Genomic DNA, 27,927 nt, shown 5'->3' on the forward strand with positions numbered 1-27,927 from the left:
TAAAATGCTGCTCATTTCATTAGCCAATTTGCTAAATGCCAGCAAAAAAAGCAGTACTGTGATTTTTACTTTTTACATCAAAGAACACAAAACATTATGAAGGAAAAAAGTCACAGTTATTTCACACTGCTAAAAAACAGATGCCAGATTTGAAAATTCATCATTTACAAAAGAATAAATACAGTATGTTTAAATCATTGCACCTGTCAAGAGATTTCTATAGCTTGTATTTCAATTTTTCTAACTTTGCTAGTAGGGTTAGACGTATGAAAAAGAATAATTTACTAAGTCAATCAGTTTCCATAATGGCATCCCACTTATCGTATGTAGAAGCTATGAAAGTATTTAGATGTCAGAAAAATGAAAAAAAGTGCTAAAATGTTTTGGCAGAATTTTCCAACATGCAGTATAATGATTGCTTTTAAAAAAAAAAAGTATTTCTTTGCACTTGTGCTTCATTTCACTGTAGGCTTGTTTCCTGGCAAGTCTTCAGGGATTATACATTCCTGCTGCAATACTTAATGATGTACTAAACGCAAAGTAATAGTTGCTACATTTTGTAAAAGTTTCTTCTTATGTTGAAATGACATAGGGTTAAATCCTTTGGTCTGTCTTGAGAAACTTACAGGGCACTAAAAAAAATAACTGATACAAATTAGTAATAATTACTAAAATCAATTACATCCCATTTCGGTTATGGTGTGCACTATTTATTTCTTTTCCTAATACTTACATCAAATTAGCACCATAATGGCTTAACCCACTATTCCAGTAGATTGACATCTAATTTTCTGTCTCTTCTCTTGAATCTCAGCTCTGTGTTAGAAAATGACACCACTTCTGAGAGAAACTGTCATACTTATGATCAAAGGAGCACAGAAATACTCTACTACCACAAGGAGATTTAGCATGAGAATCTAAAAAACATAGACTACTCAGGCTGACAATTACAACGATGCTGATTATTGACAATTGCACATGACAAACATTTATTTTACATTACAACATGGCCACAATCTTCCAATGTATGCAAAGCACCTCTGCAAAACGTACTGTTTCCTGAGCACACTTAGCTCTTCAGCCATTCATGCAGGTGCTACTAGGCTGGCACAGGGATGCCCAGGAATCCCTCTCCACCACTGGAGGTTTTAAGAACAATCTAGATAAATGTGGATCAAGAATGATTTTGTGTAGCTGATTCTATCTGGCAAAAAGAAGAACGGACTAGAGAAAGGATCTCTTAATATCTCTATCAATCTCATTTTCTAAGATAATACAGATACTCAACTTGTTTCTCATCAAAAACATCTCCCTGTAAAGTTTCAAACAGTTTGGCTAAGCAGTTGGATTGCAGTTGTCCTTCAGAAGCCAGTACATATACATTAGTAGGGCAATCTAATATTCAGGCACATCCAAATCCCTAACAATATTAAAAGCAAAAAGTCATCTGAGACAAAACAGTAAAGCCTTTTGCTCCCCAAATTATCTAAGACAGAAAACCTCTCACAAAGCACAAAGTAAAAAAAACCCAAAAACACCCAGACCAAACATGTCTTCAGCTGGGAGTTGTACAACACCAGAGGTGTTGTAGCCTGACATGTCATGAATATGCCTTAAACTCACCAAACTGACCACCCATCCATTACTTCAGTGCTTCAGAATGTATACTAAAGATATGATCACAATAATTCCATAGGAGACTGTTAAACACATTCACAGCAACAGCAGACTGCCAAATTGACAGCTATAACGGTAAGGCTGCTGATTTTTAAATGATGCTCCATATACACATACATAACTGCTGATTTTTTAGGGGGTCTCTCTTTCAAAATACTTGCTAATATTTACTTGCTTTGGCAGTAGAGGAATTTTTCTTTTTTACCTTGGTATTCTGCAACTGTGCAAGGCTGGTGCAAGCATTTGCTAGGAGAAAATCTCCACTCAAAACAGCCATTTTATTCCCAAACTGCATGTCCTTCAGAGGGCCATCGCAGGACTTGAGTTCACCAATGTTTACTATGCCACGATGCACCAGAAAGGCAGTATGGATCAGCTCCGTGATCTCAGCCAGACTTCTTTGACTGAAAGAAAGAAAGAAAAAGCACAATTATGTTAATGCTATGAGTAGAAGAGAGATTCTTAGTGAAAATAAAGAAACAACCATATGTGCTAAACAGGTATTTTATTAATTATCATGTGAGCTCTTCTATGTACTTCTAGAAGCCACAACCAGGAGGTGTCAAACACAGAGAACTGTCACTAAGTATTTCCAGGCAAACCACAGGTACCACAGGCTCCACTTGGGAGAATGCTGCCCTTTGTTTGAATTCTTTCACAAAATAAAGCAAAATAATCAATATAGTCCTCACGGGTGCTTTCTTTTTCTGTTTTGTCTACCAGAAGCTTGAGGGACACTGACATGAAGAAAATGCCAAGCAGAAAGTAATGATGGAAAGAAACAAAGGACATAGCAGCAGGGGAGTCCTGAGCAAGCCAATCCAAACAATGTAAGAATGCTGCAGTCAATGACTGCTCAAATTAGAGTTAAATTAATAACAGAATACCTTGCAGTTCAATACTACCAAAGGGGATGGGTTCAGGCAGGAGAGGAAAAACAGCTGAATGTTTTAGAACTGTGTACTAATGATATTTCACTGGTGGTTTTAGTCAGAAGCAAAGGTGACTATCTAGCAAAGGGGCCAATTTTATTGGATAGGTTTACAAATCACTTCTAACTCCAACATATAGCATATACATTCTCAGTTTAGAGGTTACAAACCCCTGTGAGAGGCTTATCACAGAGGTTGTTCCATAGAGGCTTGCCCTCTATTTTAATTTTTTGGAAAAGGCAAGAAAAGAGTCATTAGCACAGCCCTCTCCTCCCCCCTTCTCCCACAATTCAATCCTGTAGCCCTCAACAGTGACTGTCACTCTAAGAAGCCCAGACACATCACCTTAGCTCAGAACAATGGGGTGCTGAACAGACAAAATAACTGAGCAGAGCCAAAGGGTGGGGGAAACAGCAATGCTCTGGAGCATCCTTTTAATGCTAGATACACACAGGACTCATTCTTACAAAATCTTCAGCACATTCACATCTTCTCTGACTCAAGCAGCTCCCTTTCTGCCATGGAGGTTTCACATATGAGCAAAATGCAATCCATGCCCTCAATTAAATAGATGACTAAAGGCTTTAAAGTTCTAATTAATTACAACATAGTACAAAGGCGTGTTATGTTCTCTGTGCTTACTCAGAAGTGGCCAACACTGATTCATTGAGTAACCAAACTGATCCATACCTTCATGTACAAAGATACCAGCTGGTACACGCTCAGGTTAGATTCTTCCTCAGTAATAGCACAGTGCTGAGCAGATTAATTCTGTTTGCTCTGGACGGTGCACATGTGTTCCAACTGCCCCAAACCATATTAATCTAAAGAAACCTTCTGCCCCAAATATATGTCACCTGTGAACAGTCCCAGCAGCAAGTGTTTCAGGGCAGTGCTTGGTGCCAATTAGGAAAAGAGAAGAGATGGGATGGTCATACGGCCTGGGCAGCAAACAAAAGGCAGAGGGAGAGGATAAACAGAGGTTCCCGATGTATTTTGCCAAGCACAAAAAAAAACCCCTGAGCTGTTTTAAAAGCTGCCTTTATAATTCACAAATTGTTGTCTCCATGCAGACAAAACCAATTCAAAAACCAAACATTCATTCTCCATGTAGACAATAAATCTGAAGGTTGAGGCTGCTTTTCAAAGACGTGAGGTAGAAACTCACATAATCCAGTCGCAGTATTGTAATCACGCTTGGCTCGGCTCTAACAAAGGGTTAATAAATTTTCAAGCTCGGAGAAAAAGACTAACAAGACATCCCGATGCTCCTGCTGTCATTGTCAGGGCAGCCCTTGGAGGAAATGTCCGTATCAATTCGGTTTATCAGATGGACAGCTGATCAACATTAAACAGACTTGCTCTGGGCAGATTGAGCCGAGCTACCTGTTATGAATAGCAATGAGAGCCCTCTGCTCCCGCCGCCGAGCTCTGCCATTTCCGCCTGCCGCAGATCCCAGGACATATGGGGATCCCTAGTGACGAGCACATAAAGCTGCAGCTAGCTCAGGCGACGGCTCATTTCCCCCAGCTGAAAGCAGGCATTAATTTCCTGAGGAGACCAGGCCCGCCTCTGTGACCCCCAACTATTGAAGCAAAACAACGACTGTCCTATTTCTTCGTTTAATAAGCTCTTAATGAAGGAAATCAAAATCCCCTCTTTGACTTCAGCATCGCTCTTCATGAAAAGGTTACACAAATACATCAGTGTCATGCTTTCCACATGCTCAGGATCTGGATGTTTTCATTTCTTTTCCTATAATCCGTTTGTTCTTCAAATAGTATTCACATTATTTGTGCTAACAAGAATCATATTAGGCAGATAATCTATGCCTAATTCTGATCTTACATACTGCTTTTCCACTCTCTCTCTCTAGCAGACTGAAAATACAAGAATCAATGCTATTGCAGAAATCCCAGGCAATGCATTCTTTAATGCTTTTTGTGATAATCCCTAGAATGAAACCCAGGCACAATAACAAGTGCACAATGCCGCAGATACAGGAGGATCCTTGACATGACTTTGTAAAGAGCAGCATCCAACAAATAAACACTGCTGTTATGAAGTTGCTGCTAAAAGAAATACTACACACAGCTTTCTCAATCTGAATACAATTCAGTGATTAAATAATTTCGTATTTGAAAGCAGTCAATCCCAACATACAAAAAAAAAAAAAATGTTTTAGCAATACTGGACTTAGAAAGCGGGCAATGGGATGACAAAATCTGACTGCTCCATCCTGTTTTCACTCCAGAGCCCACAGTCACAAAAAAATAAGTGGCTGCCACAAGAATTACCTGTTCTTACCTTGGTACAAGGTTGTACTGAGAAAACAGTCAACGTTTCTAAACACACAAAGTTCCTAAATGGAACATGCTAAGAATCAGGAAAGCTTTATCACCAAATGCTAACACACTTCCACACATTTCACCTGTGAAGTAAGAATTCCCTGCAAACCACCACCAAAGTTCCTAATTTCAAGTCCTACTCTAAAAAGAAATAATAGGATTCTGTAAAACATATGATAAAAGAGACACATTAAATAGTACAGTTGTATTGAACTTCAGTTAGTATACTTTTCATTATCAGCTAACCATCAGAACTATACTAGGCTTCTCAAGGGATAACAGGCTATGCAAAAAAATATTTAATAATTTAAAATGTGTCATTTTTAAACACAATATTTCATAGAAATGGGCCAAAGACTTAAATTAGCCACTAAAAACCATATTTGAAATTCTTGAGGCAACTACAATGTACAAAGACAATGAAACTGATAGATCAAAAATTCTTAAAGAACTCTTATCATTAAAGCTTTGAATTAAAGTGACTAACAGTACACACCCAAGATTTGAACATTTTCTTTGTGATTGTCAATTCAATCGTTTCCCTTCAATACAAAAAGAATTGATTTGGATGAAAAGCCTTACATTCAGGACTTTAAAAAATTTTTTAAAAGTATCAGCATCCATTCCATTTCAGCGACAACTATAATAATCTTTATATATACACACCTATGAATTTGAAATAAAAAGAAATATTGTCTTTAATGGAAAATTACATATGAAAAAGCATTAACTAGAGAATTAAAGTAATAATTTCAGGTACTGACTATATATTTGGGCAGCACTTAGTATCTGATTTTACCTTTTTTTGTGAACCATGAAAAGTACTATGAAGACAAGGAGGTGCCTAAACTACATTCATGTTGATCCTGTATGCTCTGGGTACTAGCTGGCACTGCACCAAGACAGTTCACTTAGTTACAAAGCAAGAAAGGGCAGTGGTTTTTACAGTTCTTTTTCCCATTCACCTCTCAAAGTCAGTGCCATGGCTAATAAACCGTGATTAGAAGAACAATGCACAGTGAGTAACAAACAGCATCATAGTGATGGAAAGTCTCATTCCAATCTTTTGTGAATGGTGTCTTTTACAAGAAATTAAATGGCAGGGGGGCAGGTGTTTAGGCCAGTCAATATGTATGGCAGATGCTGCCATTTCACTAGCAGGGAAAATTTTCAGGGTAAACCAGGAGATTTGAGCAGAAGGCCAAGTATTCACTGCATTCCCATGACTGATGTATCTGTTAACCAGCAGAAAACATCTACCAACTCCTATCCTTTAACAAGGCTAGAGACCAAGACTTCTGTAGTTCCTTCTGTCTTGGTCTTAAGATGTAGGATTGTCTTCCACCTAAGGGATAAACCAAGTTGAAAGACATCAAATCTATGAAGTTTGTTGAATATGCTGTTTAATTGCATTCCTAACAATCACTTTATTTTTAAACTGGCTACATATCCTATCTCTTTCATCTCCCTCCATTCCTAGTATCACAAAGTTTTTAAAGTAAAATTTCTATCAATGCTCCTTCATGTATTTTTCTTCATTTATTTTTGAAAAGATCTTACATTTTCATACTCTGTCACCACCACCACTGATCATTGCTTAGGTTCTTTTCCATAACTTGTCTTAGTAAGATCTTCCCTCAGCCCATTATAGGATTTGAAAGTGTTTTCTGATTTTTAGTGGGCAGATATTCGCTTGAACTTGGCAAGCCAGTTCCCCTAAGCATTGTAGGTGGTTGGCAGCGGAGAATGAAAAGCCTGACTGGAAGTCAGGGTCTGGTTCCCTTCCTTAGTGCAGGAATTTTGAAGAAGGGTTTTCACAGGTCTTGGTTTCATTGTTAGGGGTACCACAGAACAACCAATTCCCACTTTGTACCCCAGACAGCAACACTCAAGTGAACCAACTTGTATCAGCTTCTGAGTAGTGCCACTGATGTGCAAACACGGCCACCGCTGTGTCACCTCAGCACAGACAGGAGCCTCCAGCCTGGGAGCCAGCCACCCGTACCAGACTGCACGAATCCACACCTGCACCATCATCCCCAGCAAAACGAAGCCCTAACTGCTGAACTTGTGTCTGCCTTACTCCTATGATCAGCATCAGTGGCCAAAGAACAGTGATCGCAACCCACAGCACACTGTCCTTGGGTTGGGTGGCCTCATCACAGCAACTCCCCTTTCAAGTCACACAGCCTAAAAGAAAAATAATCCCAGCCCGGAAAAAAAAGCATCAATTATGGAGAATAGGTGAGAGAATCTAAACAAAGACGTGGTAATGATCATTACCTCAAGCTCAGTTTAAAAGGAAAGTGTTAATCTGAAAAGCCAGAAGGAAAATACCAACAGAAACATTAAGTCAAATGGATGTTTTCCTGTTCCCAGAGGCAGGCACGTGGGCTGGGACCAATAAAGAAGGGAATATCAAGAGTAAACCTGCTCAGTAAGAAGTACCTGGCCACTGCAAGATCCAGAAACCAGGGACAATGCAGCTAGGTGAACACGGAGGAGCAGGTGGACTGGGCTGACATGGTTAAGAATCAGATGCACTTACTGTACAGGCAAATTTTGTCATGTTGGGACTTTATTAGCCAGAAGGATACAAAGGACATTCTGCAAGGGACAGGTATTAAAAGAACAGTGAGATGTGGTGGCAGGCCTAGGTATGTTTTTTAATCCCCACAAACCAGGACATGTGAAACTTAAATAGCTTTGATCTAACTTCAGTTATTACAGATTTAAGAAGCACTTGAAACTGTTAAAAAGGGAGATATCAATTACTTTTCCTGTTCTCAGAGATCCTTCCTACACTCCTAGAGAAGAAACAGACTCGAGACATGAGCCAGTACTTATGTGAGTATTGTTAAAAAAAATAGCTTTACAGCTTAGGTTTTATGGTTTTATTTTTTAAAGGAAGGATGGCTAGCTTAACCTAACTGATCAAACCAAAGGAAAAACCATGAGTGTTCACGTAAAGATAGAAAGAAAAAAATTAGTAAGTTATCTGGAAAAAGACTTCTTGGATTACTTGACGCCAAAAATCAATAATAAAATTTAGAGCTATTAATTTATAAGCATATTGTCAAACTTATAAAATCACATATCATAATCACATTTTAAAATCAGTGATTATCCCTATGGGAAGAGTCATATTTCCAAAATGAAGTAAAGCTGTCAAATGCAATATTGTGTTTTTATAAAGCGATTATCAAGATTTAAACTTCTAATAAAAGGCAGGTTGAAATTCCAGTTGGTATCTGCTTTAGACTATATGAACAACTATGCATCATCAAGCAATAGCACGAGCTAGGATGTTTACTTCTCCAAAGACCTACTTCTCTCATTTCGTAGATAATGATGCAGATATTCAGTGTTCAATATGCTCATGCAATAATGCATATTGGCAACACGTAGGTATAAATGTACTGACACTAAGTTGAATTTCTAAAAGAATTTTGCTAGCTCAAGAAATGTTGCATTTAACCTGAATTCTCTATAGTAAAGATTCAATTTGCTACAAAGACCTCACATCAGAAAAATTTAGGTACAAGTGAACGTGAGTTCAATACATGTGTATATAATCTAAATCAGTATACAAACATTCTTTATAAATATGACAGATAACATTCACAGGCATATATTATACATGAACAATATTTTCAATGATAAAACAGGCTGAATCAGTTAGATAAATTAAAAAGAAAAGTGTGAATACTTTTTGGAAACTCCTTATGAATATTTCTATGTGACCAAAGAGCCACAAATCCCCAATTAATAAAAAGACTAAGCTGATTAAAAACTAAAACAAAAAGCAAAAAAATTGTGGTTTAGGCAAAGCTGAAACAGATATAATTCCTCCCCCACCTAGCTTTGACAAACTGAAAAACTGACAGGAACAAACACAAACCAGACAAGGTATGCAAGGAAGAAAATTGATAAAGGATTGGATGAGAAAATGCAGAGATTGAGAGGGAGCTGAACAACAGCAATTTAAAAATGTATATACTAAAAACGCCTCAAAACCAAGAACTTTAAGAACTGCATTGGTCCATTATGTAAGGTTAGGCATAAACAAAACTGCATAAAGGCAAGGCACTGTAGAAAGCCTGTTATATTTTAAGCAATATTTTTATACAAGCAGGTGTTTATATCTCTTAGCCCAGAAGTGAACATTGGTCATGAACCAATGGGCAGCAGTGGGTAAGATTTTACAGTTAGCAGGTCCAGAGAACTCACACTCAGGAGACAAGACAACACAAAAGGAATAACACAGCTAATAAACACAGCTAATAGACAGAGCTAATAAACAGCAAAGAGAGTGAATAATCCTCAGTATGGATTCAACTGAACTGTTTCAATATGCTTTACTCAAGTTAAAATATGCAATGCAAAAAAAAAAAAAAGATTAATCAAAAGATCTGAATGCAGACCACAGATATGCAGGACTAGAGACTCTTTCAAGAAAAAAGCACCCAAAGTTAGGAAAAAGGTGGAAGGAACAGGTCATTTGAGATAATCAGCTAAGATACAGAATGTGGCTGTGGTCAAATAAACCAGTAGGATCCACAGATGATTTAAGGGAAGACTAGCAAAAGTAGTGTCTCTGTTAACCCTGAGTTTCTGATACCAGTAAAAATCATCAATTGAAAGAAGAATTTGAGAAAGTATGACTTCCCAACATTTTTGTCCTAACAATCAAAGCAAAGAAAACAGATGAAGTGAAGAACAAAAGTTATTTTATGCATGGACGAAGCTGATATTAAATCAGTAGATTTGGTCACAGGTATTTAAAGGAAGTTTAAGCATCTATACTACAGAAAACAAAGTCAACAGAATTTGCTGATTATAAAGCAAACATAAAATAAGATCCACTAGCCTGAGCCTAAGGAAATCCAAAGAGAATAAAAGGAAGGCACTTTCCAAAATCTCTTATAAAGAGCAACAATGGATTCTCCATCAACAGTGCCATTGAAGGTAACACCAGATGAACACCCATTGCACAAATATTAAAACTGATTACAGCTGGGGAAATTCTATGTTTTGTAAGGCAGCCAATATGACTACCAGAATGATATCTCTCAGTTATTAATATATGAATGAACAGTGAAGGCAAGGAAAGGAAACTTTTCAGATAATAAACAGAATATGACTAGATTAGCAGCATATGTTGGTCCCTCTATCTGAAAACTCACCATTGGCCAGAAGCCCATTTTCCTTTAAGGAGGTATAAATACTTTCAGCACTGAGATTTACAAATGCATTTATTTCAGCCACCTTCTTCAGGAGAAACACCAAAACTGGTGTTTGGTGTTTGGCCCATTAGAGTTACCTCCCATTCCCAGTGCAGGAGCACACTAAGTCACCATCAGGCAGGGAACCTGTTCTATTATGGCAGGTATATTAATTTTGTTTTACAGTGCACAGAAAATAAATATTTCAAAATGTATTTGAAGCAAGCTCTGCAAGAGGAAACAACCTACATTCAAGATTCATGTCTGTCTTCACATATTTAGGTATCCACACTGGTAATGCAGTACTAACCTGGGAATACATTCCCACTAAGAACAGGAGATAAAGAAAAACAGAGACCTTCTACAAAATTATTTTATGGATATAAGGGTGTGTATTTTACATAAGTATACATATTTTATTTAATTACAGTTTTCCATATAACCATTAGGAGGTTCTAGCCATGCAAGTCACATTTATTAAAGGCAGCATGTCAAATAAGAGTTGACAATTACAGGCTATATCAATACACATTATGCCAGATGGTAATGAGCCGTACACAGAGGGCCAGCCATCCAAAATAATCACACCATTTTCCACAGAAATGTTGAAGAGGTTATGGTTTATTACACAGTGCTCATTAGATATACAGTGGCAGCATTAGCAATTTTTCCTTCATTTTTGTCTCATTTAAGACTCTGCCCCCACAAGCCCATTCAAATTAGTACACAAGGTTAAAATCATTACGGTCAGTGGGAGAAAAAAAATTAAGTTTTATTTTTATTTTACAGTAATTGTAGATCAAAGGTCCCTGGAATCTATTATTCTCTCAATTATTATCTAACACAGGATACAAAAAGGAACGAAATTAACTTTCATTTGCTGTGAAGAAAGATAACAGTAAATGGGTAAACTTGGTATTTCTTAATTAATAACTCTAAGTGAAAACAACAGTTAGGTTGTGACACAAGGTGACAAAAGTCAGATAACAAAGTTGAAACTGAACTTTCAGCCTTGGCTTTGAACTTTCTCATCTGCTTTTCAATCTGCTGCTTTAACAGCACGGAAATATTTAAGTGTCCAAAAGGCAACTCATCTTTCACAGCAGGTGGAAAAAACAGTTGTCTCAAATAACTAGAGTGTCATCTCTGAGAAAACACCTATAAGATGATTTAAAGTACCTTTCTAGTCAGCTGCATATGTTGACTTCCAGTTAGAAAATTACTATTGGAGACATTTATTTTCCTGCCTTTTTGTGTTTATAGATGGTATGGGGGTGAAAAGATACGAGGCAAAAGCACAGGTATGCTTATCACTTAAAAACACGCCAATGTCCCCCAAGTTCCAAGTGACAGCCAGCATTTGGAAGTCATAAAACTGTGAAAGAGAGGAAGAACTTAAGTAGTGGACATGGCACCTGACAACTGGACTGCAGAGCCCCTCGTTTGAAGCATTCAGTGCATCACTCGGAAATCTGGGTCTCCCGTCAGGCAGCCACCCCCAGCTCCCAAAGCCAGGGCATCCTCACACCTCCTTCCTTGGCCCCTCCTGCCGAGTTACTCTGCTGTTACACAAAACCTTGAATTACTCATTCAGCCAGATGGCAAAAGAGTGAAAAAAGTATGCAGGAGACTGTGGGAGAGAAAGGTGGGACACCTGGACTCCAGATCCCGCTCCACTAAGTTAGCTACCAGGAGGGAAACAACATTACAAACTCAGGCATTCCTGACCTGGATGTCCTACATCCCTCTGTTTGGAGAAATGTTCTGAAATTTCAGACAGAGGAGTGCGTTAGCATCCTTTCAAATTCTCAGGAGAGCCAAACTTGCATCCTCAGTGAATGCTTAGCCAGTGGCTAAAGAACATAAACCAATGTTAACAGCACATCTCCAGTCTGACAATCCACTTACAAAATTTCCTAGTTAAACTGACCAACAAATTTTACCTGTGTTTTGAAGTTGTTTGAAAGACAAAAAGGAAATTTTATTTAATAGAGTCTTAGAAAAAATGTTTACAAAATTAAAAAGAATGCCATTAATTCCAGGCAATGTCAGCCTAATGACAACCGAACAGGTACTCTGGTAAAAAAATGTTTACTGCATTTAGTTAACAACAATATTTTGCAAAAAGGTCATCCTACCACCTGTCCTTTGTACAACTCATTTTATTACTGACAAAACCACTTACCCTAACAAGGTGGCACTTCTGCAAGCAGACACCAAGCAAATATGAAGTAAATATGAAACCTGTGCAACATGAAACAAATGCAAGCTCTGATTCATTATACAACCTGAAGGGCATCAGGCTAATTTAAAGGTCTAAACAGAACATAGAAAACATCAAACAGAAGTTTTATGGAGTTATTTCCATGCTAAGTGTCTAGACAATTCAGACTAAGTTTAAATTCTGCAATGTTAATTCAAAAATGAACACCAGCAGCCAATTCCAAAAACAATGCTCACAAGAAAGCCCACCTCTGCACAACTGCAACTGGATTAGAAACAAAAAAACAACCGCTGTTTCCTTACAAAAACATATTACATTTCTAATAGTCAAAGACAAAAATAAGACATTTAAAACTGATGGGGTGAAAGAAGAGCACGCCAAGAAAAGAGTTTACAATGGAGTTAGCATGAAGGCCTTCCTTTTGGCTTACTGAAGTGAACAAGTTTTAGGTATTGGAAACAAGAGTCAAAAAAGGAAAGATAGGAGGTAATCAAAAGCTTTGGCAACAGCTGCTGCAGCATGGCTTTAGGAAAATGTGATGGTAGGATACATGATGCAAAAACAGACAGTAACACTCAGAACTAAATAACATATGTTGACCAAAACCCTCAAAAGATGAGGTATGAACAAAGGATTCATTTGTAGACTGGATGACCTTGCTATCAGCACAGCAGAAATCAAAAGGAACATGATCATGGAGAAAATCACATATTTTGCTATGGAAATGACCAACATTCCTTCCCATATGATGGCAGCATGTATCAGCCAGACTGCTTTTGTAGGCACCCAGGGTGCCCATCCATCCAGGATTACCCATATTTGCTCTACAGCCACTCAATAACATGTATCCTCCAACTACATCTCATGCATCTATTCCATAAGGAATTTCACATCATGGTCAAATATTTAAATACCTGCACTAAAACCAGCTAAAAAGATATGAAAGGAAATAAAAGGTCTTACAGGTAAGTGCAAGAAATAAGCTACTAACAATTAATTTTATGAACATATTTTTCCTATATTTTATTAGTTGTTTCTCAGCCCTGCAAGACTGAACCAGGTCTATAATTTTATTTGCTATGACTATGGGAGACAGTTGGAACCATTGTTAAGAGAAACTCCCATTCCTGTGCACTGTCAGCTATTCTGAGACTGCCAGCTTGACTTATTACTTCCAGTTTTTCTCTGAATTCTCTCTGAAGAGTTTGTCTGTAATTGTATTCAATGTAGCTGAAAGATAAGGTGCACTAACCTTGACATTAAATCTCTAGTACTAATGACACCTGAAATACATGGAACCTTTTTATGTGAGAGCAAAAGGAAGGTAACCTTTTTTATGCCATGAAGAATGAACACTTGATAAATGAGCAGTCCTGTTAAAAGAACAGATTGCTTATATGTCTAACTGCACAAGAAAAAGGCATTAAAAATAAAATGTGAATCACTAGAATACAGTGTACCAGATAGGGTTGGGGTTTATTTTATAACTATATATATTTTTTTATCATGCTTATATAACAATTATTGTGAATTCTGAGATACCCATAAATATCCAAGATACAAAGGGGATAAAAAAATCCAAACATACTGGTTGCACAATAGCAGATAGCTCCCTACTATTAAACAAACCTGCTGTATTCTGAACAGTTGTAACTACATTTCTGTTAATCAGCAATTTAAAGTATGGTTATCACAAGTGCCCTCCTCTCCCCTCCTGAACCTTCAATGTTCAGAACTGGATAGGGACATCAATGCCATACATTCAAATTTTTTTTATGGGAATACTTTTCTTTTCACAAAGCAGAAGTATGCAGCAGATGGGTATTGTCTGCCATGTACAGGGGAAGAGACTAATAGCTAAAGGGAGACAGCAGACTTCTCAGAGACCTTGCTCCTTACACCAGGTGTGTTGACAGAATTGCCAGCAGGGAAAGGATAATAAACCTTTTGGAGCAAGGCAACGACTGCTGCTTCTGGGACCATATCAGCATAGAAACAAGCATTTGGTGCTGTTGAGGTCTGCAAAGTTTTGTCATTATTATTCGTATATACTTTATGCAAATGGCATACGGTGTGATATTGAGAAAAATGTGTCCTTTGATTAAAAAAATGACTTATTTCATACCATTGGCACAATTTCCGTCTCTTTTTACCTTACTAAAATATAAGGTATCTGAAAATTTCACACTTTCATTTTTTGGTTCTTTCATCCCAGAATGATTCAATCTACACACTTTAAGAAGGGATAAAATGACATGAACCAATTCAAGCAACATTAACCCCACGCAAGTGATGATGGAGACACAGCTCTATGCTAACAAGCCACCTTCAAGAGCAAACTTTATTTCTGCAGAATTCCTACCACAGTGCACAAAATAGGATCCTTTCCTGACTGCAGCTAATAATGAAAATTTGCTAAAATTTAATTTGTCTACTGGAACAGATATGAATGTAGCTGGACTTTTGATACTGGTTTTGTTGTACAGATATCAAAAGCCAGAATGAAATTTCAGCTATAAGAGACTGAAGCAAGCTTTCCATGAAGCAGTGTCTAGGTGAAAGACAGCAAGTACAAGAAAGGAATCAGAAATACTATTTAGTATAAAACAGAATTTGTTTATGTTTCTTCCCTTTCTGGCAATAATAGATGCAATTTATTTGGCTGCATCTTCTCTTTCCACAAAAATGTACATAAATTTGGCCAAGTCTTTAGAAAAATTAAAAACTGCAACTTCAAATACTTAAATGGACTTCAGAAACTGGGCAACCAAGCTCACAAAATTTCATATATACCAATCATGCTGGCACTGCTGATGATAAGTTTTGAATTGCTGCAAACCCTATTAAAAAAACCCCATTGTCTTTCTGATTTCCCTTTTGACTGCATAAGCACCTTCTCAAATGAAACACAGTGAGAATACCATATTGAATTCATATTCTTGAAATCTTTATCCCTTGTTCTCCAGCTCCTTATTCCGCTTCTCAAATCATGGATCACTCTTATCTATGTACTCATACACCCACCTTTACACTGGAATATATTAAAAATAACCAAGTTTTGATGTACAGCACCCTGTCTACACCACCAGCATATTATTCTGCCTTTCTTTTTTATTATTGTTTGCTCTCAGAGCGGTCAAATTGCACATGAAAATCTACTAAAGGTTAAAGGCCAGATACCAGTGAAGCCACAAGAAATATTCATCCACTTAATGTGATTAGGGTCCAGAACATGCCATTATTTCAGGTGGAAGAGAAAGAACATTGCATAATCTTTATACAGTCTCATATTTTCATATACATATATTCGAGGAGTTCTCAACTCCACCTCAGCAGATGTTGTAATATCTTCAGTTACTTATATCAGAGTACTGACCAAATCATAGTAAGAAAATAAATTAATTGATGCAGTATGCCTTGTAATACTTAACTTCATATTCCTACAATTTCCCAAGAATTGCAGAGATTTGTATTGAAACTGGATAACTGCATTGTAAAATTTGTCAAGGGAGATGTTAACAGGACAGAAAAATGATTGGTGGTATTTCAGCAGGTACAAAAACAAGGAAAATATTCTGGGATTGTAGGACAAATAAATTATATAGATACAGTTATTTAAGAATTTGAATGAAGCAACTGGTCACACTAATATCATGGTTCTGATGGATAAGCAGTCCCCGAAGCTGTTGTGTGCTTCCATCACAGCACTGGATTGTACTTAGGTGATGGTTGGAGATTTCTCTTCACAAACACTATTATATTTCTTGTAAAGGAAATGTGAAAGTTCTTAAGTAGAAAATTGTTCAAAGGGAAAGGTTTCACAGCAAACACAGTTCTGGTGAAGTGCTCTGGTATGTGGCCATGCCATGTCCCAGGAAGGCTGTGCCAGGCCTGTTACCCACATGTGGCCTTTCTTTGCAAAGCGCCCACTGGGGTGAAAGCAGGGCTTTGCTCCTGGCCCGCTGCAGAATCCCACCAGGGCTGCTCTGGTTTTGCTTGCTATGCTGCACATTGTGGCAGTCCAGTTCTCACCTCACAAGCAGTGGGAGGAAGAAGCTCCAAGAAAAGGGAGGGCTGGACAGACAGACAGACAGGGGCGCCATTACAATTTTTCCAAGGTAAACCATCCCTACCATGCTTTCTCTGAAGATTACTGAAAATTACCTACTTTTTAAAATGGAAACCAAACACACTTAGTGATGTGAATACTGAGTTTACCTTGCTCAGCTATCTGGTGCTATAAAAACTTATTTAGAACAAGATTTGAGCTATATCTCTGAACAGACTTTGATCAGCTCTAATGCAGAGCCTTTTTTTTTATCCTACAATGTAAGGAGAAGACCTTTTCTTGTTCAACATATAATTGCTGTATTTGCACATGCTAAGTATCCTGAAAACAATAAAAGTTAATGAAGAAAAGTACTGGTTGTAATGAATTAGTAATATTGTTAGATTTGTATTTGGAGTTGGTTTTTATTGTTGTGGATGGAAGATGATCAATAGGAATATGTAATCAAGTTGTATGTGCTTTTCATCTCCTGAGACTCATCTTGTAAATGAAATGATGAATCTCACAGGATTTATCCTGGAGAGAAAAAACGAAATAGAATAATTTGGAATAACTGCTTAGATTTCCTCTCACTAAAAGCTATGGAAAAGCTACCAAGGACTGGGAGACAAAATTAAATATTTCTTTAAGATTATAAAAGACATCACTGCTCATATTTTGACATACTTTTCCCATTATCTTTCAAACAATTTTGTCAAGAGCATTGTACTTCTTAATGTACTTAGATATTGAATATTTTAGGACCACGCATTTTCTCTACCAGTTAATTAGCTAAGCTTCCAAAGTACTTGCTAGTTGGGATACTGTACTTTTGCTGAAAGCCAGCCTTCCAGAAGATAGAAATAAGAACAGTTAAGTCCCAAAGGAAATCATTTTTATGATAAAGAGTCCTAATGTGCCCCAGTAAAGGTGAGGATTGATTGTTATGGCCTATTGTTACTATAATTAGAAGTCAAACACCAATTAGCAGTTCCATTAATAAGATTAATCTCTGCAATATCTGCAGCTGAGACCCAGGGCTTGTGAGCAATAAGCCAGTGTGAATTTAAAGTGCAACAGCTACACTGAACTAAAACTCTCAGGGTGAATACTCATATCACACAAAAGATAACACCTCTGCTTTCTTTGAGTTTTGAGTTTCTACATACACTATTGGTCTTACTACATTTTTCTAATTTAATACTTTTAATTTTGTTTAAACATGTTCTACCATGATTTAGCAGTCATTGATGGAGATAGGTGCAATGGAGCATGAGGTCTCCCAAACTCTGGTTCACAGCCACTCCCTCTGCATTGAACCAGGGCAAGGTAAATTTAATTTAGTTTCCATTACTAGTAAACCCAGAAAAGTAGTAATGGAAAAAAAAAAAAACCCAACTTCTTACAAATATGAAAGTACTCTTCACATGATAAAAATCCATTGTATAGTTAGGAATCATTTTTTTACTTGAAAATATGAAGGCAAGAAACAGTCAAATCCAATCTCTGAAGTTAACACCCTATGCAGTTCAGAGTACAGAAATTGAAAAAGGGTAAGATCTGAAATGAGGTGAAGAGTCACACACTTGTGCTCGTTGTATTCTTGTAGGCACTGAAATCATAATTTGTATGGTCTTTCTTTGGTTTTATTTCACTCGTGTTTTACCTTTTACAGTAACTCTCAAAGAGATTTTGTCCACAGATATACCTACATGCAAGGTAAAAAGAAGACTTTTGTAAAATTTAATAGCATACAGGTCAAAGCAACCTTTAAGTGTCATTTACACTCTAGGAATACAATAAACCTCACCTCCTTCACCAAAATTTACTCATGTTTCCTATGGCTAACTAGCCAGGAGGCTTTGTAATGCATTTGCTTTTTCCTTTCTTTTAAATGGGGACTATCTAATTTCTTTCCATAGACAAACACATCTAGATTAACGCAGAGACACATTCCAGTTGGAAAGCATTTGAACAACTATTTAAAATTACAAACATCTTGAAACTTGTCTACAGTAGGAAGAAGCTGCTGACAAAAAATCACAGGTGAGCTGAGCAAGTGAAGACACAACTTACACAGCAAAAGACCTGCTTTCCCAGAGAGCACTGACCTGTTCCTAAAGCAGAAGGCAGCCCTTTGCCTACTGGAGCCATCTACTCTGACTGGAGATGTGAGTCACCCGAGCATGAGCATCTCTCAGCTGCTTGGCTGCATTCACAAGAACAGGACACAAGCTACTTGCCAATAACTGCAGCTCTCAGGGAATGCAGAGCCAAGCGGGCATATCCTTATGCAGTATTTATTCTGGTTTTCACTCAACGTGGAACACCTTTTACATCTTCCCAATTTCCAGAGAAGACATCCTCACACCTCATATGCTGTTATGCTAAATACATAAAGCCAAGTATTGCCATTTCACATTCTTCTCACCCATAAAATCCCAGTTCTACAGCAGTCCAGGTCAAAGGCATAAGTCAACCAACCAATGTTCATCTGTGCATATTTTTGCAGACTGCAAGTCTCAAAAGCATACTATAATCAGCATATTACCTCTGAGCTTTTGACTACACTAGTCCATATTTATCTTTGCAGACTGGGGTCGCCCAAGGACCATCATTCACATAAGCTTGGATTCCCTGGAGTGTATGCCTGAGAGCTCCTCATGCATACAGCAATTAAAGACTGCTCTAACAAGCACAGCACCACCGCTGTTACGGCTGCCATGGCATGGATTTTGGAGAAGAACGGATAGAGCTGCAGATGGTGAGCTGTCACCTGTGAGAAACAGAAGAGATTCCCAGTGTCCCCATTAATACACAGCAATTTGTCCCTAATACACAGTGGCATATCCCTAAGTCAGACAAGACCTTTATGCTTGTGTTCCTAAAGTAGGCAATTTCTCACAGTCGCCATTTCTAATTCTGAAAATCTTGGGATGCAAAGTTCTTTGGATACTCCAGCTGACAAATGACCATAAAGACACCTAACAGGCTAAATGATGCCAACCTCAGCATAGCCTCTTGTGAGCTCCACAGTCATGAATGCACACCAGTGACACTATTAGACACAGAGCTGAGGCTACAAGCTGGAGGTAGAATGCTCACTCATCTGTTTAAAACACATCTTGATTATCACCTTGTGAAGAAGACTCTCTTCTTGAAAGACCTGACCTTCATGAAGAAAGCTAGATGAGTCCGACCTCATTGCTGACTCTGCTTTTGGAAGGAGGTGGGTCTAAGACCTCTTGGTATCCCTTCCAACTTGAATTATACTGTGAACCTAGATGTACTGCTGGCATCATCAGGTTAACCCTAAAGGAGGTTAATGGAAGGTCAAATGTTCTTTGAAAATGGCATAAAGCTCTTTGGAATACAGGAAAGGAAATAAAGTTAAGGCAAAAGTTTTGTTTTCCTATCTAGCAAGAAGCTGGGAGAAACCTAGATAGAACTGCAGAGTGTCAGATCAGTCTGTCCTCTGTCCTTACAGTCCTTAGAAAGACACTTACCCCCTCTCACTTCTTTGTAATCAAAGAAACATTCAGAGAAAAAGAAACCTAAGGGTGAATGAATCCTCTGGTTCAGATCTGGATTCAAGTTTCACGTGTTCCTTGGAGCAGGTTAGAAGAAGATTACTGTGATATGGCCACAATGACAAAGAGCATGTGAAATGAATCTGTGACCCCTGTGTGTGTGTGTGTACCTCCAAAAAAGGTACCCACAACAACTTAGTATTGGAAGATGGCAAGAAAAAAGACTCACCACCATAACAAGGATTTGGCATCTGCTGCCAGCTTACTCTTAAATTGAGCTTTCATTGGAATCAGCATCAATGCTGTTCCAAAATAATTACTAAAACACTATGGAAAAGGTATCTATGTTCATGATTCCTGTCACTACAGTATTGCCACCACTCTTCCAAGTAGCAGGAAGGATTCTGAGACAAGTTTATCCAGTGAGTACCTTCTTGTAGTAAAGCATGTTCAGCATGCAAAGTGATGAAAGGTCACCTGTATCATCCTGAGGAAGATGGTGCAAGGACAGAGTCCAGTGTCAATAGTACAGAACTGAAATTCAATTTCAATTTCAATATGGAATATTGATTAGAAGGTCTTTGCTTGTCAATGGCCATAGGATCCACCAGTGTGGATGCCCAGGCAGACTTGACTGAAAAAAGGATTGTTTTAAACCTCTGACAAGCATCCAAGGAAATCTGCAGAGCTGACTCAATGGATGTCAATACTAGAGGGTATTTTTAAAATTGGCACTAATAGGGAAAAAAAAAAAAAAGAAAAAAGGCAAAACAGAGAGAAGAAAATAACTTGCTGTGCTAGAGCCAAGGATGCTGAGGGCTGAAGAGATGGCCCAAGTTTGTTCTTTGGTGTCACTTGCATTCTAAGCTGCAACACAGAGGCTGTGTCAGGCATTCATTACTCAATATAAAGGCAAGGAGATCCCTCAGTCCCCAGGCAGTAATGTCTGGCAGTGCCAGACATGAACAGAAAGAGATACCCCTTTGGATACCTTGAGAGAGGACCCAAGCCAGTCTTGGTATCTTCAACTGTGAGAATGTAGCTCCACCATGAAGCATAAAGTTGTCAGTGTTCAGAAACCACATGATCCTGGAGTTTCAATTACAAACCTCACTACCAGCAGCAAAGTAAAATACCAGCAAGTTGCATACTTCACTATCCAAGTGAGCTTTGCTCTGAGAGAAGGCAATGCAGTGTCAGACTCAAGTATAATCACCAGTTAGGAAATGGATCTCAAAAGTCCTTATGAAGCTCTAGCCTCCTGTGTCACATCTGAGGCACTCTCTGATACCATTAGCATGAGAAATTATTGTTAATTCAATTCTGCCTGAACCCAATGTGCGTTCTGCTTTCTCTTTAGCACAGGAGTAAGGACTTTCAAGGGAATATGGGATGCATGCTTTGCTTGAGCACAGGCAATGACATCAACCCTTACATGATACTGTTTGCATACTCTGTACTAAGCACTACAATTGATTCTTATATTTGCAAAGCTTCTGTAGCCAAGGAAATATTTTCTTTAATGCTAAGAGACCAGCAGAAAGTTTTAATTTAGGAAATCTGTCCAGCAGCTGAAATTGAGCTGTTTATCATGCTGCTACTTCTCTTCATCCTCTTTTGGGATCACTGGTGCTGAGCTGGAAGCAAAGCCAGGTTCTTTTCCTCGCCAATAGGAATAAAGTCAGGCTGCTGCCAACACGATAGGGAGGTGGCTGTACAGCATAAAGCATGCCAGGCAGGCTTTTATAACACTTCCTCCCTTATCTTCAGCATGGCTCATAAGGCAACCAGCAGTTACTATGATACCCTGCACACAATGACCCCCACGGCCCCAGATTAATGCAGGCAGATCACGACTCTGGCAAATTATGAAGTGCTAAAGCTGAAGGCAATGCTGGCCAGAGGCAGCACCACTTAACTACACTAGTCCTGCTCCTGTAACCACCTAAATTGTCATCCTCATTATTCTGGAAAAGATTGTTCTCTGGTAGCAGGCATTGGTTTTGTCCCATTGTGTACCAGTGAAAAACAGATGCCAGCTAGGAAGCTAGATTATCTATTTTTATACATTTAGGTCAATTGTCCTTTGAATTGACATACCTAGAGAATAAGAAAATAGGACTTTTTTTTTTCTATGCCAAATTCAGCTCTCAGTATCTTTCTGTTTTAATTTTAATTTTTGTATTGCCTTATTGTGATTTAAGAATATGAAATAGAGAAGAGGTTATACAGAATGTGCCAAATTCCAGGATGAAAAGGTCCACCATGGTTTTTTGTGTTTTTTCAAGGTAAATGGTTATCACTGTGCTACATCTTCCTGGTCACAGATTATACATTTAGTGTAGTACCAGTTACAGAGGACTGATGTAACCTGGCTATCTACTGCAGGACTGAATATTTCAATACAGCACAAGAACTGGTTCCAACACAAACACTGGGAAAAGAAAGACTGGGCTGGTGCAGTTGCTGACAAGTACTGGAACAACTTAGCTCATGCTCAGATTTCAGAAATACAATTAATTAATCACTACTAAGTATCCTAAAATCAAGTCAGCCATATCCCAGCTAATAGTCCACAATATAATGTTCACAGCACGTAAGTATCAGGCAGTGAAGATGCTCATTACAGTGCCAGAAATAATATTTCCAGCAAAACATTATATATAAAGATGAAGTAATTATATGGCATGGCAACAAAAAGAGCTGTATAGATTACAGCTGAGCTGAAAATCTGTAAGAATCTATTTCCAAAAAATACTATCCAAAGCTGGAGACATATAAGCAATAAAGGATTAAGCATATTTCTTCGCTTCATATCACTGAGGGATATATTTTGCCTTTGATATATATGTCAAATATACACAAACCACATATAATTACATTGCAACCAAGACAGCAGACAAAAATGCACTAATGGAAAACAACATTCTTTTGTTCGTCTTCAGGAGAGGGCAGTTTGTAAAACACTGCTTGTAATACATGTTAAAAATATCACAAAAAAGCTTTATGATCACAACTTTACAAGCTGCCTATTCTCTTAGCTATATACAATGGAGAAATGGAAATCAGAAATTAGACTCACATTTAAGTAAGTACAGTTGGAAAAGTACCTTAAATAAAGAAAGAATTCCAAAGCCAAAACCCACAGTGACTTCAATAGAGGGCAAGAACTGACCATTATGACACAAAATGAAAAAATGCAGTGGCATATTTGCTTGTATTTACACCATGTTGCAGGACTTAAAGTGTCATTGAAAATCCATTCAAATTAACAACTCCACAGTCATCACTTTTGCAGACAGTAATGAACCTTAAGTGAACCTGTGTGGGCGTATTCAAAACTGCTTTGTTTTTGGCATACCTTTGTAACTCTGAACTAGATATTATAATGGCTATTGACTTGCTCAAACTTAGATTATTAGGCTAGATTTTCAGCTGGTTGAACTGGCATCATTCCAATGATGTCCATTTACACCAAATGGCTCATTATTAATTCAAGGTCTTATTTGCTCCTTAATGAATACTTCCACTAGTCACCTTCCCAACGGCAGCTTTAAATGCTCAAACTTTACCTCCATGGTCAGAATCACCATACTCAAGAACTTAGTTATCAAAAAAATAATGCTTTTTCTCTCCTTTTATGAGGCATACTTAAGGTAAAACTTTTTTAATCATTTACAAAACAAACTAAAATACCTCCTGTGCCATAATTAACTAACTAGAATTATGCTTTCATACAGCATCATTTGCATATAAATATAAAAATTTTACAACCCTAAGGGGACATTACAGATTAAACAAAATAAGAATGGAATTAAACAGCCAAAAGGACAACACAGCTTTCCATAACAAGCCTGCTTTACAGCCTCGTCCTTTTTCTTACTTATTTATGCTTGTACTAATTCATGTATGTTTTCCTTCTCTGCTATTTTAAGATACTACACAGATTTTAATTTTTTTTTCTGTTTGGTCTTTTAGAAACAAAACAGGATGGAAACCTGCCACTAAGCTGGTGCATCTTCCTTTAGTGTATTACAGAGGTCAGAAACACAATTAACAAAAAACCCAACAGTCTTGTTTCCTCAACCAAGCAACATACTATTTTTCAAAAGGTTTTTAAAAAATTCAAAGTTTACAATTATTCAAAAGATCTCATGACTTGCTTCAATAGAATCGTTCACTATCAAATATACAAAGGAGAGCAACCACTCATTTTCATTACTGATGTTACTAGATTAAGAAATTTAGTTTAAAAGCTTACAAAATATTTAGGAACTCAATGAAGCCAAAATATCTCAGTGAGAGCCTAAGGAACCGCAATGGCAGGCTCAGTAAACCTGCTGTGACATGTGGGAGGTAAAAACTTTATTCTACACTGCTGCTGCATGGGAAAACACCCTCCAAACAGGCTATACAAAAACTTCTGTGCTCAGTGAGACCAACTGGTGTCCCGCAAGGCTGGCATCTCACTCGGAAATTTCTAGCAAACGTGTACTCAAATAACATGGGAGGAAATCAAAATGAAAATACTCTATTTAAAAATGTTTTCTAGCATTGGGTTTTTTTTATTCTGAGTACCTCTTAATGTAAACTTTCAACTAACTGTCTTGACCCAAATGTTTTCAATTTGGTTGTGCCCAAAAACCCACAATTAGATACAATAAAAATTACACAAAGAGTAGGAAATGGTTTTCACTGTGGAAAGCTTACAATAAACCTGAGGAACAAAGATTTGTGATTAGGTAGGTATTGATTTTCCTTGACAGATGAACAGGCCACTTAGGATGCATCAAATATACCCCAGCATACATACCTGGAATAAATTCCACTGACCATGTCATGCTGGAAAGAGAGCTCTGCTGTGCTGGGTCCAGCAGCTTTGGAAATCAGCAGTACGACCAAACCTCGCATCTGTAAATTGTTTCGGCTATCATAGACAAAACCCCTAAAACAGAAGAAAAAAAAAGACATATTTTCACAATTCATGTTCACTGGTTGTACCAAAGTGGAAAAAAAGACTTAGACCTCAGGCTGCCATCCATTCATCATGTCTTTAATATTCATGTTAGCAGGGAAATAAGTTGCAATTATGAATCATGATCTTCTGTCATCTTTTACCTGACGCTTACAATGAAATCCTACTGCTGTAGAGAAAAACAAGTATTCAGGATTGAATTAAATCTTGATTATTTTCAAGGAGCAGCATGTCTCTTGCATTTCATGTCATGCACAAGTCAGGTGTAACCCAGTGAGCCTGGCAGCTCAGGATACCCCATGCTCACAGCAACTCTGAAAGCAGTAGAAGGGAGATTCCATCTAACTTCCAAAGCAGATTTTTTTTTTTTTAGCTCAGCCCATCAGTACTTCCCAGCCACTCAAACCCATGAAAGATTGCACAGCTCAGATCTCTGCTCAAGGGCACACACACTGTGGTCATGTGGCATGCACCTTTATTTTGTTTACTGGCTACAGGTAGTGAAGGATTTTAAGGAGGAGGGGGAGAGCTGCTTGCATTCAGCATTCTGTGAATCTGTAACCTGCATATTTCTATTCTCACCAAACACACAAATATATAATGTGTTTTTTAGCATGCTCCAATATACAGTTGACGGAATGCAGCCAAGGCAGTTATACACTTAAAACTCTATAGATTTCCAAAATCAGTCACAATGAACATTAAGCTACCCAGGAAAAAGACAGAAAAAATATATAATGAATAATACATAGTGTGTATGCATCCTGGACACAGAATTCATAATTGTTTGTGGTGATGTAAGTACTTCTCTGGCTTGAACTCCAGTTGACCACATTACTCACAACCACAGAAATTCTACAGATGATGCAACTGAATTAAAATATATTTCCTCAACACTATTTAAAACTCCATCATTTTTAAAGAAAAGTGTTTTTGGAAAAAAATTGGTTTTTTTCCACATATGTATGTGGTAAAATCAGAGTGTATTACTAAAGGCAGAGATATAGTGAGAAATGAATAATGCTTTAATAAAATAGCAAATTATAGTGATACTCTGAACAATCACAACACTGCTTTTTCATGCCCAGCGCTCTACAGCTTGTCAAGCGACAGGATGTTACAAAAGTAGACATAAAAAGTGTTCATCACAGGAACATGGAGCACTGGCCTCTAAATAAGGCACTGCCTAGACAGTCACTAGAAGTGAAGCACTTTCACCTGATTCGAACAAGGTAAGAAACAGAAGAAAATTACCTGCGTTGAAATACTCAGTGTGTAGCAATAGCAAAAGCAGTGTTATGGGCTGTTCAGGGGGTTTCCAACACCACTAGCAATGAATACCTTACCTTCTTGGAAAACTGTTAATGAAAAGTGCACCTGTGGGTGGGGGGAAGATCACAACATAAAAATCAAGTAATAAGGAGCAGTATGTCTATCATTGCTACACCTAATCATACAGCCTCGACGTTACATATGGTTTGGATGTAATTTTAGACAGGATTTTCTTTGAATTACCAACCAGTAGTCAAAGTTTAACTCCATTTTCAAAACATGTTGTGTTACTGACATGTATCATATCCACACTAAAGCAAACCGCGTTAGACTTGAAACAAATAAAGCCTCCGGTGATCATCCTTTAGACACCAGAAAGTACTGCAACTACTTGACATGGCTTCAGGGGTCACATTCACATTCTGAATTAAGCTCCCCAGAGATACCCTGCACAAGTAACAGCAACACAAAAGTCTTCCAGATGGTGCAATTAGTCGTGATGGGTATGTGGCAGGAGACAGGTGCCTCCAGGGAAAAAAGTGAACTAAAAGCAACCCAAGTGAAATTGCGCACACAGAAAAAGATACATCAAGCTGACAGTCTTTTGGAAAACCTCTGCTGAACAACACAAGCGCATGTATAGGGTACCCAAAAAAACCCCTCAATCATTAGCACAATTTTGCTTCCTCTTAAGTTTACAGGCTGGGTATCTGCAAATGACATACTTCATCCTCGGGGGACTGCATACCAGAAAAAGGTAGGAAAGTTAAACACCTCTAGGATTCCGTTTTGGAATTCAGAATTCGGGGGAGAGAAAGGCATTTACTCTAGATACTATCCGTGTGACAGAGTAACCCAGTTGAAAACCGGCAGATTCACAGCGTTAAATACAGCACAGCGTTCCCCACAGAAATTTCCACGCTAGCGCAGAGGGGAGAGGCGCCCGGCTGCGGCGCATGCGCGGTGTGACACCGCACCCGCGCCAGGGCCTCTCACCGCCCACTCGCCCAGCGACACCGGCTAATGGCCAACGCCTGCGGATTGCACCGCCCGCCGCCAGCGCCCGTCCGCGCGCAGAGCGCACCAGGCTAACCTGCCACTCGGCGCTTTGTGTATGCTCCGCATGTGCAGCTATTTCAGTACAACTGTTACACCTCTATTAAAACAAAAATCTGCTATTCATCGCAAGCGTCATTTGTGTTTAAATATTTAAATACCACAAAGATTTTTAAATTATTTGCATGAGACAAAACCACGTTCCTAGCACTTTTTTCATTATATTAAACTGTGAATTTAAACAATAGAGAGGAAACATGGAAACTGTAACAGTTACTGTTATAAATTATCAAATCGAGAGCCAAACTTATAAGCAAATTTAGCACTGATTTATTAAATGGTCAGCGAAACAGAATTTCGATCGGCAAAAACCACTACAGCCAAGGGCAGCGCCGAGCCCGGGATCGACGCTGGGTGAACACACGGACCTGAGCCCCGAATGTCAGTCTCCCCCTGCTCACAAATGCTGCTTTGCACAGCGAGCTCTTATACAGTTTTTTCCGCCTGAGGCAGAGATGAGCAAATGTACTTTTGTGTCCCTTCACATGCAGAACCGTGGCTACACATGTGCAAAGTTGAACAAAAGTCCAATCCAGGTGGCTGGATGTTGTCCGAGAACTACGGAGAAGTCGGCATTCA

The 27,927-nt window shown here is 38.3% G+C and overlaps 1 protein-coding gene across 3 annotated transcripts in view; it reads right to left on the reverse strand.

Annotated features, from left to right (window-relative positions):
* Nucleotides 1-27,927, reverse strand: part of PDSS2 (decaprenyl diphosphate synthase subunit 2) — a 128,412-nt gene that overhangs the window by 41,212 nt on the left and 59,273 nt on the right. For all 3 annotated transcript variants that reach the window (XM_064707832.1, XM_064707830.1, XM_064707831.1), the window contains 2 exons: nucleotides 24,799-24,930; nucleotides 1,883-2,081 (listed from right to left, as the gene is read on the reverse strand). In XM_064707832.1, the coding sequence (XP_064563902.1) occupies nucleotides 1,883-2,081; nucleotides 24,799-24,930 (331 nt within the window). The remainder of the gene's footprint in view (nucleotides 1-1,882; nucleotides 2,082-24,798; nucleotides 24,931-27,927) is intronic.

The sequence above is a fragment of the Zonotrichia leucophrys genome, chromosome 3, assembly GCF_028769735.1.
Source record: "Zonotrichia leucophrys gambelii isolate GWCS_2022_RI chromosome 3, RI_Zleu_2.0, whole genome shotgun sequence".
NCBI lineage: Eukaryota > Metazoa > Chordata > Aves > Passeriformes > Passerellidae > Zonotrichia > Zonotrichia leucophrys.